Genomic DNA, 12,749 nt, shown 5'->3' on the forward strand with positions numbered 1-12,749 from the left:
TAACATCGCCACTATAAAATCTTTGATATTTATATATGGCTTCTCTTTTACTTGCCTTACATAATTCTTGCCTATTTATTTTAGTTTTTCTTATTTTATATCATCTTACCATACTTCATATACTCTAAAATTTATATACAATAAATTTGATTTTTGAAAAACCCAATTCATCCCCTCTTAGGTTCTCTCTCTGGGCAACAATAATCAACTACAACATATTAAAATAGACCGAGGTTACTAATCCAATTTTATCTCAGCTAAAGTAAAAGGGATGGTGATCAGTATAAGCTAAACTAAGCTAAAACCAAAAAGATATGATTATCAACTTAATAGTTGCAGCATAATCATGTTGACAATATGTGTATTATAGAGGATAACTGAAGTAAAAAGAATGGACAGTGTAAGTTAAACTAAATAAGGACTAAAAAAATATGATTATCAGCTTAATAGTTGCCGCATAACCATGCCGACAAATGTATATTATAAAGAATAATTGGCATCAGCTACTAGAATCATTAAGAGCGGAGGCCAAACATGGAATTAACAGTTAGAATATGCAATTATTATCTATTATTATAAATGAGTTGAAATTATACTTTGTAAAGGATCTTTTGATAATTAAACTAATATTTTTTTAATCTTATTTTTATTTTACTTTATCAATTATTTTAGAAGTAGATGTAACTTAAATTTCTATCGTAACTCAATGCTATACTTTTACGTAATGTTGTATTGCACCTTTCTACCATAATTAACACTACATATTTTTATCATAGCTTAGTGCTAAAATTAGTGTTTAGCTTTTGATATTCATGTCAATATCTTGTTTCAAGAGGAATTGTTGAAGAGAGGCTTTATACAGCCTACTTCAATATGCACCCATACCTTGAGTTTGCAATGATGAGTTAATTTGGTTAACATTGTAAGCCTTACATATTGTAATCCTTTAATAACTTTACTTTTTGGTCAAATTGCACTATGTTGCAGGTAGGAGCGCATATCACTCGTGAAGGTCTAAAGGGCTTCAAAGCCAGGAAGTAAATATGAAGGAAACGTAGAGACAATGGTGCCAGGAATTGTACAGACAGAATGATGCATGTAGTAAGTAGAATGTTTGAATCGACAGAGTTGTGCGGCACGAGAGATAAATTTAGGATGCTTAAATATGAGTATGCATTTTAAAATTCTAAAACAGAAAGAGTGCTAATAATTAGAAGAGTTTTTTTTTTTTTTTTTGGCAGAATCAGAACAGTTCTTTGATGACATCATGGCGGTATAAAATGACTGCTGTATTATTACGTTGTAATCATGATATCTGATGTTGTATTGGTCCCAATATTTTATTTAAAATAGGAGTTTTGCTTCGATAATTTTTTTTTTTTGGGTACAAATGTGGGGTTGCACCAATCTGATGCGAGAACAGCCGCAAAGGTCAAGATATATAAAATTCCGCAGAGCCGGCAGACAGTCATTATCCTGTTTCTACAGCCAATCATCAAAGTGCTCGATAACAAAAGTTGCCATCCAATCTACTACATTGTTCATCTTTCGATAGACATGCCGGACTCGCACTATAGTAGATTGGTGAAGAGAGGTTCAGACATCTTGGATAAGTGGATGACCCTTGAGCTGCCTGGCATCTCTCTGAATCCACGAAATAATGGTAGTAGAGTCACCCTCTAGAAAAATTCTCTTCGCATGAAACTGCTGCCTAGCAAAGGTGACGCCAGCCCAAGTGGTGTAAAGCTCTGCCGTCGGAACCGAAGGCTCGAAAAGGTGAGACACACCAGCCACCAAAAGTCTTTCGTCCGGGTTGTAAATGACAAAATCCGCTCCACCTCTCCTGTCCCTGCCACTGCTATCAACGTTAACCTTGACAAACCCTGGGGGAGAGGGCTCCCAAAAAATGGATAGGACCCTACAGGTCGCTGTCAAAATAGCTAGGGAGCTCCAAAGATCGGGGATGTCAATGGACAAAATAGCAGTATCAAACTAATAATACTCCTGAGCCCAACAGACCGCTCTCTCTAGCACCCAACGAGCAAGCATGATCTCATCGTCAAAGACAAGGCTGTTCTTAGACAGCTAAATCTAGTAAGCAATATAAACCATCCGCCTACCAACCATAGACGTCCTGTGAGTCACACTCTGATGAATGAAGCCAAAGAAAGATACCAACCATGAATTAGTGCTCGTCTCCCATAGGTAGCCGCCTTCCCATCTCCAAATGATCCTCGTCCTAGAGTATCGCAGGATTGCGTGCTCCGCAGACTCATCTTCCATGTCACAAATCAGACACAAGGTCGGAACCTCCATGCCCCTCTTGCTGAGAAGTGTCCGAGTAGGGAGGCAGTTTCAGACAAGTTTTCAAAAAAAAATCCACACCCTAAGATGAGCGGCAACTCTCCAAATCCAGGCGGTCTCAATCCGTCTGGAAGGCATCAGTCTGTACAGAAGGGAGAGGTCCCTCAAAAGAACCTTCAGGCAACAAAAACATCTCCAGACCCTTGTATCTTGAGTGGGATGCACTGGAAACAGGATGGCAAAGATCTGCTCCACAAGTGGCCCAAAAAGCTTAGTGATCTCCTATGCTCGCTAGCCAGAGGCATCAATAGTCATGAGATCAGATACCCTCATATAATCCTCCACCTCGTTGCTGACAAGGATCAACCAACAAGATAAAAGAATGCGCTTGGATCACCTCCATCGAACGACCATCACCGATCAAGGACCTGATTTGATCCATCACATCAAGCCCCTGAGCACAAATCTCCTTCTATATAAAGGAGTAGCCCTGGATAGCCTAAATGGGAGTCTCGTGGCTCCATCCACCATAGAAGCCCATATTACCGTGCTCCATAAGCAGTTTGACTGGATCAAAAATCTGGCCGCATGCCTGGTAAGCAAATCCTCCCTCCTCTTCAATAAAGAGTGGATCCCCAGCCCACCGTCCCTCGTAGGCTAACACACCGCCTCCTGGAAGAGCAGATGGATCCGATGATGATCGCAGCCAGATCCTCATAAGAAGTTGCGAAGTTGTTGCTCCATCCCTCTAATACAAGCAACGGGGATAATCGTATGGAACAAGAGGTAAATTGAAACAGAGCACAGAGAACTGATCTCACCAAAGTGGTCTTGCCTATGAAGGAGAGGGTGCTGGCCTGCCATCCCTGAAGATACTCTTGAATCCACTGCTCTAAGGGTCTGCACTCAGCCCACCGTAAGCGACTGCCTATGATCGGAACTTCGAGATAGGTCATGGTCTCTAACTGCTCCCGAATTCTCAGAATCTCTCTGATCGTCGATCTGACCTAGGCCTTCATCCTCGGGTTAAAGATGACAGTGGACTTCTAAATATTGACCAGCTGCCCCGACGTCCAGCAATTGACCCTGACAATGGAGGCAAAATGCTTCGCATTTTGGGCGAAGGCACATCCGATGAGGAGGCAGTCATTTACAAAGAGTAGGTGCAAGAGTGGCTGGACACTAGGGGTAGGCCAATACGGCTTCAGGGTCTGTCCCTAAACCGCTGCTCTCAATGCCCTGTTTAAGGCATCGGCACATAAAATGAATAGGTAGAGAGAGAGGACAACCTTGGCGAAGACCCACAGAAGAAAAAAAAAAATTAGTCAGGATGCCATTGATGAGGATGGCAAAGCTCGGACGTTCGATGCAGTCCATGATCAGGCAATCCACCCCTCCACAAAATCCAGCTCCTGAAGCATCCGCCGCAGAAAAGCCCAACTCATCCGATCATATGCCCGCTCCATATCTAGCTTGATGGCCATAAGACTATGGCGATATGGAGCTTTCTGGAGGTCGTGCATAAATTCTTGGATAAGCAAAACATTGTCGATGATCGACCAACCTCTAACAAAAATACTTTGCTTCGAGCTAATCAGGCGAGGCATCAGCGGCTTCAGCCGTCCAATCAAAACCCGCACACACATCTTATAGAGGGTGGTGTAGAGACTGATGGGTCTAAAGTACTCAGAAATCAAAGGATCCGGCCATTTCGGAATAAGGGTAATGAGGGTCCGCTTCCAAGCCATTAGAATGCCTCTAGATTTCTTTTTATTTGAACTATTCATTTTTTGAAGCAAATGGTTGAAATTCTTTTTCTAATTAGTGGGTAACGTGATAAGCTTCCTATCGATGTCAAGGTATTTATAATTTATTTTATCAAATTTTTTTTCTAATTGGTGGGTAATAATGTCAAGGAATCTATAATTTCTTTCGAGAAATTCTTTGTACACCATAGGTGGTGTAGAAAATTCGACATGGAGTGCATCACCTCATCCGATTGGTCCACGTAGTTACCATTTTCCAACACGCATTTAATATCTGCAGATCGATTTTTTTGTTTAAAAATTTTATATGATGAAAATACTCTTATTTTTTGAAAAAGATTATGACATTATGTGGCGTAATATAGCCCCGGATATCATAATATGGTCTAAGATATCATAATATGAGAGGAGTATTTTTGTTCAGCCACTTTCTAACATGCATTTAATACCTGCAGGTCGGCTTTTTCATTTGAAAATTTTGAATGACGAAAATATTTCTATTATTTAAAAAAATTATGACATTCTGTGTATATTATGGATATAGGATGTCATAATATGGACATAGAATGTCATAATTTTTCAAAGGATAAGGACATTTTCATCATATAAAATTTTTAAACGAAAAAGCCGACCTGCAGGTATTAAATATGTATTAAAAAGTGGTGACTACGTGTATCTATCGGATGAGGTGGTGCACTCCATATTGGATTTTTTACACTATCCGTGGTGCACAAAGAATTTTACAATTTCTTTTATCAAATTCTTTTTCTAATTGGTGGGTAACGTGGTAGGCTTTCTCATAATGCCAAGGTATCTATTATCTCTTTTATCTTTAATTAATATCTTTGATGACTAATCATAATCCTTATTTAGAATATTTTGTTTGAAACATAGGAGAATTTAAACTTATATGGAATTCTCCCTAATCTCTCTCTTGCCTTTCTCTAGCGCTCTCTCCATCAATCTCATGCACATCTCCCCCCTCTCTAGCATGAAAATGCCTTCTCTCCTACATGCCCTTAATTTTCCTTCTACTTTTAATAATTTTAATAATCAAGATTTAATGCAGAAAGCAATTACCATCTCTAAATAATGTGTGGAAGCAAAACTTTTAAAATAATCTTTTACTCATTGGGACCTATGCAAGGAAGCGCAAATTTTTTTTTTTTAAGTTGGATATGGAAGAGAAACAGGGCAACATTGGTGAACATTGATGCCAAGGAGTATGAATAGTTATAATAAGCCAAAGAAAATGAGAGGCAGGGTGTGGAATATCTAGAGAATATCAACAATGATGTCGATCTACTATAACCCCATATCGGCTGACAATGAATCGCCACATGGGTTTATAAATCTGGACCATGTCCTCCACCCAACAGCTTAAGTTTATTAAGCTATGAGTCAGTGAAAAATGGCTATCATCTTCAATAATGCATGATGTGGTAGTAGAGGCAAAACGAATGGTAAAAGAGTGAGAGTGGGAAAATAGAGATGGGTAAGGAATTATGGATTGGATTTGGCTTGGGGGAGATAAAAAGGGATCACATTTCATCCAAGGAAAGAACATGCCACATGCCCTTCCATTCGTCTAATCCTTTAAAATTGGTACCACTAACTGCTACAAATCCTTTTGGTCAAGGAGAGAAGTCGATATGTCAATTATGACACATTCCTTCCACATGCATGTCAATTTTGTAGGGCCACAAAGACTTAACAAACTACAGCCATCATCTGCTCATCAAAGACTAGTTTGACGTATGGAGCCCTTCTTGCTCCGCAGCCCACGTTCTCTGGCGTCACATGTGGGAACGCAGATTTGAAGAGTTTCTACGACGACTGCTAGCTTACCGAAAGAGAATGGCTTTCGACCTGTGGAACAAAGAAGACATGTGAACTAATTACACGCACCCAAATAAAAAAAATATACGGTGGTCCATTTTTTGTCCGTTCGATTGGACTCTAACGGTCTGATGCGGCCGTCACCGGAGCCGTTTCTTGGGTGGACCAAGTATGTACAGCTCCCAAAGTGTCGGCAGATCCCATGAAATCCGCCGTTTTCCCCGTCCTCCTCCGTCTCCAATGGCACATTCTTAATTATTGAAAAAGACAAGGTTAATTGCAAACCATACTGTATAATGCTCCAATAACGAAAAGCACATCACACACCACCACTGTTGCCATGCGTCCCAAACTTGCCAAGTAAATGGCACGGCCTCCAAGTGCTGCCTCCAAAAATACCCCCACCAATTGGAGACCTTCCAAATTCCACATCACCAAGATAAGATTTGTTGGCCAACTTGATTTCATAATTTTCCCTCTAACCTAAAGAATTTTCCATGCGAAATTCCAATTTAACAGTTCAGACTTGTAGCAACAAATGAATCACCGATGGACTTCATTTCTGAGGTAAAGTTTTACACGGGAGAATTTGGATAGGAAAGCTATAATGAGCTCATTTGGGCCCTGAAATCTTTGGTATAAAATTGACCCATCAACTAACACAGCTTTATTAGATTCTACTTCATGAACGGTAACGGTCGCGCGCCAAAACTGCCGGAGGGACAGCACGCAAAGTGTCGGCGTAACAAAGGGCATTCTGGTCATTTCATCATATGGAGATGCACATGGACCGAACAGCAGAGGCAAAGGTGAATGGGGGTATCCGATTCTGGCCCCACCTATCCTAATATTAAAAAATAAAATATCCGTAAATATACTCCACTCTTTTTAGTGTCACACTTCCACTGCAGCACTCGCCACAAAGTCCGGAGTGAAAGAGGGTGGGAAATACCGGAGTGCATATACTAATAAATGGGAGTATGGATATAAATTGTTTAATAATTTAGTGGGAAATATCAGCCTTGCCTTGGTCTATAAATGACCTCTGTCTGTTGCCTGTTTACGCAGAGATCTGGACCTAGGGGCAGATGCTTCGGTTTCTCCAAGCCCAAAGGGATAAGAAACCCAAGAGAGAAGCAGCCTCTCAGGGTCTCCCTCCCACAATGGCCGCCGGCTTCTTCTCCTCCTCCATTCTCCTCCTCCTCCTCCTCCTCATCTTCTTCGAATCCGGTGAGTCCCATCAGATTTCCGACCCACATTGGCAGCCCGCCACGGCGACGTGGTATGGCAGCCCCGACGGCGACGGCAGCGACGGTGAGTTCACAAATCCCATCCCCTCACCATCCAGCATTGCCAATCTAAGATAGTTCAGTGTAGCCCAGTTACTCGCTAGAAGGAATGTAGCCTGTCTCATGTCGTGGACGCATCACAGCCATTCCATCGACATCAAACGGCTGGCTGGATTTCCATTTACTTTATTTTCTTTTATTTTATTTGCCCTTCCCCACGCTAGCCGTTACAGTTTGTGAGCTTCGGGCATTACAGTTTCTAGCCGTTATAAACCGGGCTGGGATCAGGTACGAGGCTTCGAGTACCCAACACCGGTGGACAACTCCCTCCGTCCGATTCCCAACAGGTCAAAAATGTGAAGAAGATCCGTGGGGCCCAGCTAGATTCTATTGCACGTGTCCGACGACGAGGAGCCCTGCATCTTGGGTACTCTGGAGCCTCTTGTACCTTGTTCTGGTCCCCGGCGGCACAGGCACATGGGAAGCCGAGAGACCTTGTCCTTGATGTGCCGCATGTGGTGTCAGCTCAGTCTCCTGCACCCTCTCTTTCCCCAGCTTTTGCCCATCGAATTGACCCAAAAAAACACACACTTATTCTTTCTTTATATATAATATCTCTCTAAACACTGGTGGTTAGAGCAAGTGTTTGAAGAAATTTCTACATATTAACCAGGAATATATCTACTGCTGATTTGAACCATTATTCTATATCTGTTCTAAGTAGTTGGTGGTTGCGTTGTTCCAGGTGGAGCATGTGGGTATGGGTCGCTGGTGGACGTCCGGCCGATGAAGGCGAGGGTGGGGGCAGTGAGTCCGGTGCTGTTCAAAGGCGGGGAGGGATGCGGGGCCTGCTACAAGGTGAAGTGTGTCGACGGGAATATCTGTTCCCGGCGGGCGGTGACTGTGATCGTCACCGACGAGTGCCCGGGGGGCTACTGTGCCTTCGGCCGCACCCACTTCGATCTCAGTGGTGCTGCCTTTAGCCGCATGGCCGTAGCCGGCTCCGCCAGCCAGCTCCGCGACCGAGGCGAGATTTCGGTCCTCTTCCGGAGGTGAGGAAGCAGCAGCACCATTCTATTTCTCTGTTTATTTAATTTTAAAAGAGGGGTATTTGATTGTTGAATTTAATTTGTTACTGCTCTGCTCTTTTACTGTGTTGGACTTCTTGGTTAACACTGTAAGTTTTTTTTTTTTTGGGTAAAGGTTAACACTGTAAGATTTTATGATGGTGTGTGTGTATAGAGTAAAAGAAAAGGAACAGCAAGTCAAACGACACCATGTTCTTCTCATTCCTTCTCGTATGTATTCTTCTTTTACTGAGCGACTGTTCTGCTTTTATCCTTCAGTAGTTAAAGACATGTGAAATATACCACAAGGAAAAGGACACATGCGAAAAGTTAAATGACTGAAATACCCTTGGTCTTTCGGTCAAGGGTCTGTCTTGCTGCAGGCGGTTGGATTAATTCTTCTGCCGGGGTAACGAAGAGCTCTGCTCTTTTGTCATATGTTTCTCTTGTTACTTTATTATCACTAATTTTTCTAGAAAAATCAAAAAAAAAAAAAAAAAAATCATTGCATTGTAGCTATCTGCTGTCTGATTGTTAGGTGTTGTACAAAATAGAGATTTTCTCTCCAAAGAGGGAAAAAAAAATTAAGTACGGAGTTATTCGTATCAGGTAATCCAGTCACATGAATAGCAAGAACTTCTTTGCTGCTTACAACTGCCGTAAGAGCCTTCCAAATAACTACTGCTTAATATTTTTATCAAATTTGTTGTTGTTGTTACTCAACTTTTGTAGCTTCCTTATGACTATGGTACTATTCCAAATACAAGACTACATAGCTCTTAGATTGTAAAGGTTTGAGGAAATAAGTAAAAAAACACCATCAGGAATGATTGTGACTTAAGATAATATCCGATAAATTGTACTGTTTCAGGACTCCGTGTAAGTATCGTGGGAAGAACATAGCCTTCCATGTGAATGAAGGCTCAACAGAGTATTGGTTATCGCTTCTGGTGGAGTTTGAGAATGGAGATGGAGATGTTGGATCCATGCACATAAAACAGGTATATCTCTGACCTTCTTGCTTTACTTTCTTGGGGATTTATTCTTTGAGGCCTCTTTCTTTAAGCATAACTTTAACAATTATTTATGCCTTTTAGTCTCATTTAGCACTTTAGTAATATATCTAGAATAAAGCTTGGGCTTCCACTAGAGTGTTATAGACCCTTTCTCCGTAAGGAAGGCTGTCCCTTTGTCACTTGTGAGTGCACTTCCTTTTCCGGGGGTATACTTCCATTGCTTTCCCCAGCACTGATCATGGAAACATAATGCCATGTCACCTGTTTCAGTGTCTCGTGGCTAGTGGGCCTGCTTTTTCCATTATTTTGAGAGAGAAAATAGTTAAGACCTTCCATTCACTCATATCAATCAATGTCTCAATGAGTAGTCGATTTTAGCTTTTACCTATCCAACATATGATTGGGTTTCTGAGATTTTCTCAACCATTGTAATAGCCAAAAACCATGGATGGAGCTTGAGCTCTGGAGTTCTGCAATAAAGGGACTGGAAAATGCTTCTCCATAACCTATAGCGCAATCTCACCATAAAGATCTAGCAGCACATAAAAGTGTATTTCTTATCTGATCTTCTTTGTGGGGGTTGCCTCCATTTGTGTCTAAATTTTGGCATTTAAGAATAACCTGCACTATATATATATATATATATATATATATATATATATGCAAGATCACATGTTCTGGATCACACTCACATGGCAACAGTCGTGCTTTGCGTGTTCATGACACATTGACATGTCGTTGAGCTCATAAGTCATACTTCTCCAGATCAAGTCCCATTAAATAAATAGCATGTTATAGTGGAATATGCTAATGTGCTTTAAATTTAAAGCACTATTCTCTCATTTGGCTTTTCATGTGGTTTTTATTTGAGAATTCAGTCCCTTACCTAATTGACACTTTAAAGATCTCGCTCACATCTTACCTAGATTTGTTATCCACTGTTGCTTATTTTTAGTCTCCCTCATATGGGGACTAGAGAAGGCATCATATCAATCCCGCTTTTAGCATTCTTAATCCGCAAGTCACCGACAAAATAGTACATGCTTAGAAGATTTGTTATCCATTACACTGTTTTGATTCTTCTTAGCTTTAACGTAGTCAATCACTAATCAATCATAAGAGAGACTTGGACTACCAAACAGACCAAATTCAATTTTTTTCAATGTTAAAGAATGCTTGCAAGCATTGACATATTATGTAGCTCTTAATTAAAAAGGCTCCAATATATTACGCTGAGTCTTTGTTCATACTCTTCTTATAAATTTTGATACAGAATGCCTACTTCAATTTGTTTATTTTGCAGTCCAATTCCGTGGAATGGCTAGAGATGAAACATATCTGGGGAGCAAATTGGTGTATCATTGGAGGACCTCTAAGGGGGCCCTTCTCAGTAAAGCTGACCACATTGTCCACACAGAGGACCCTCTCTGCCCGGGATGTGATTCCAAAGAATTGGTCTCCCAAGGCCACCTACACCTCCCGCCTGAACTTCTCTTAATTAAAGGGCGGCAGACTCAATAGGTCAAAAGAAGCTACTCTTCTGTCTCCATGAGGGAAAAAGTAGCCGTTGGTGGTTGTGCTCTTTTGAAGAATAACATAAAAAAATAGCCGTTGGGATGCCAAGGCAATCCCACGGGCTCTTTCTATAATCCCCTATTATCTTAGTTTTTGGAAGTTTCTATATATATGTTGTAGCCATAGGGCTCAGCAACGTGCCCATGTAGATGATGTAGCCCTCTCCTAAAGGAGAGCGAGCGCCCATTTGTGTGACATTTGTGTACGTTTGTGGGATCCCATCTAATTATATGCATGGGATTCTCAATAGAGTATTGTAACAAAACAAGGTCCCACTCCTGTTGGTGCCTTAGGCCAGGATGTGGATGCCTCCTTCTTGTTTAGTTGAACCCTATGAAGGGTTTTCCAATAATTTACTTTGGAGTAACATGAGTTCTGTATTCACATCTTGGAGGTGTTTCTCTGACTATGACCCCTGTGGTAGCTAGCTTTAGCAAATGAGCATCACATGCTAAAATTTTGTTTGTTCACTGATCTTTCATGTGCTATGTTGGGAACAAGGACTTGGTGTCATTCATGTTCTTTTGGTAAGGCTGGGACCCAAACACATGGTGCCTTAGAGGCAAGGGGCCATATTTCTACTAATGGGACATTTTACTAGCGCTGGTGAACCTCATTTCTGGAACTAGAGGGAAAGCTTTATGAATGAAAGAAAGAGATACAAGGCAAACCTCATGTTCTTATTATGTGTGACATGATACCATTACTAGGACTTTAGTAGGATTGTTGAATGGTGCAACTTGCCTCCAAATAGAGGTCACATGCCCTACAAGGTAAACCTCATGTTCTCATTGTGTGTGACATGATACTTACTATTGGATTGTTGAATGATGCAACTTGCCCCCAAATAAAGATCACATGCCCAACAATGTCTTTTGCCATAAAGAGCCAGAGGCCTTTATGTGAAGGTGAATAATTTGATTCTACATTCCTTCAAGGAGGGATGATGTTCCGCATTGCACTTTAAGAAGGCAGGAGGGCCTTTTCCCTTCTTTGAAGGAAGGGCTCAGGGCCTTTTCATGCAGGTGGGACTGGCTTTCAGAAATACCAAGACTGCAGGGTGGCAAAATGAGGGTTTGTGGTGGGTATGCTGCTCCGTTTTGTGGTTCTGTGATTATTTTAGTGGCGCTCATGTGTTATCTTTTGACCACATCCAATCACTTGGAGACATCATTCCAATAAGGCATTCGCATAGGAGTGCAAAAAACATAAAACATAAACATTTTAAATTGTTGAAAAATGCAATAAAAATGTTGTGGTTTGATAAAGGCCAAAGACCAGATATGCTACATACAAAGGCACCTTGTAAGGGTACAATCTCTAGCCGTTAATGAGACATTGTGTTCTACCACCGATATGCTCTGTACTCATAAAACATCATATAAATTGATGAAACTCGCATGCAATAACTATCTCATCCTTAACTTTTGACAAATTTCCTAAGACCATACTTGCTACACACTGAAGAACCTCATAAGTGGGGGTCAAAAGCGATTGATGGGAGATTAAGACTGGGCACCATGGGTTTCATACAGAAAAGAAACATAGTATCTGCCAATTAATCTGACATGCATGACTAAAAATAAGTTTATAAATAGAACCAAAATTAACCTAGCATTTCTCAGATCTTCTTGATAATATAAGGTAGGAAATTTTAACAAGATTATTTCATTAAATAAACTGGAAGAAATCAGCCAACCAACCAGGCTATAAAGGAAGGAAAAGGTTAGACCTTGCATGAGGACCTAAATGAGTTTTCGGAAGCTTGAAGCAGTGGCTCATAAGTGGGCGATATCCCATTTATATGGGCCAATGGACCTACCCAATGCCCTGGAACAGCAGAAAGATGAAACCCCAAGAGTAACAAGAACAAAGCAACAATGGTACTTTGAT

The 12,749-nt window shown here is 41.0% G+C and overlaps 1 protein-coding gene across 1 annotated transcript; it reads left to right on the top strand.

Annotated features, from left to right (window-relative positions):
• Positions 1-6,980: 6,980 nt before the first annotated feature.
• Positions 6,981-11,240, top strand: LOC105032709 (expansin-B16). The gene is made up of 4 exons (XM_010907226.3): positions 6,981-7,223; positions 7,944-8,250; positions 9,137-9,266; positions 10,585-11,240. The coding sequence occupies exons 1-4, from the start codon at positions 6,998-7,000 to the stop codon at positions 10,777-10,779; spliced, it is 858 nt and encodes a 285-aa protein (XP_010905528.2). The 5' UTR covers positions 6,981-6,997; the 3' UTR covers positions 10,780-11,240.
• Positions 11,241-12,749: the final 1,509 nt, after the last annotated feature.

This window comes from Elaeis guineensis, chromosome 4, assembly GCF_000442705.2.
Source record: "Elaeis guineensis isolate ETL-2024a chromosome 4, EG11, whole genome shotgun sequence".
NCBI lineage: Eukaryota > Viridiplantae > Streptophyta > Magnoliopsida > Arecales > Arecaceae > Elaeis > Elaeis guineensis.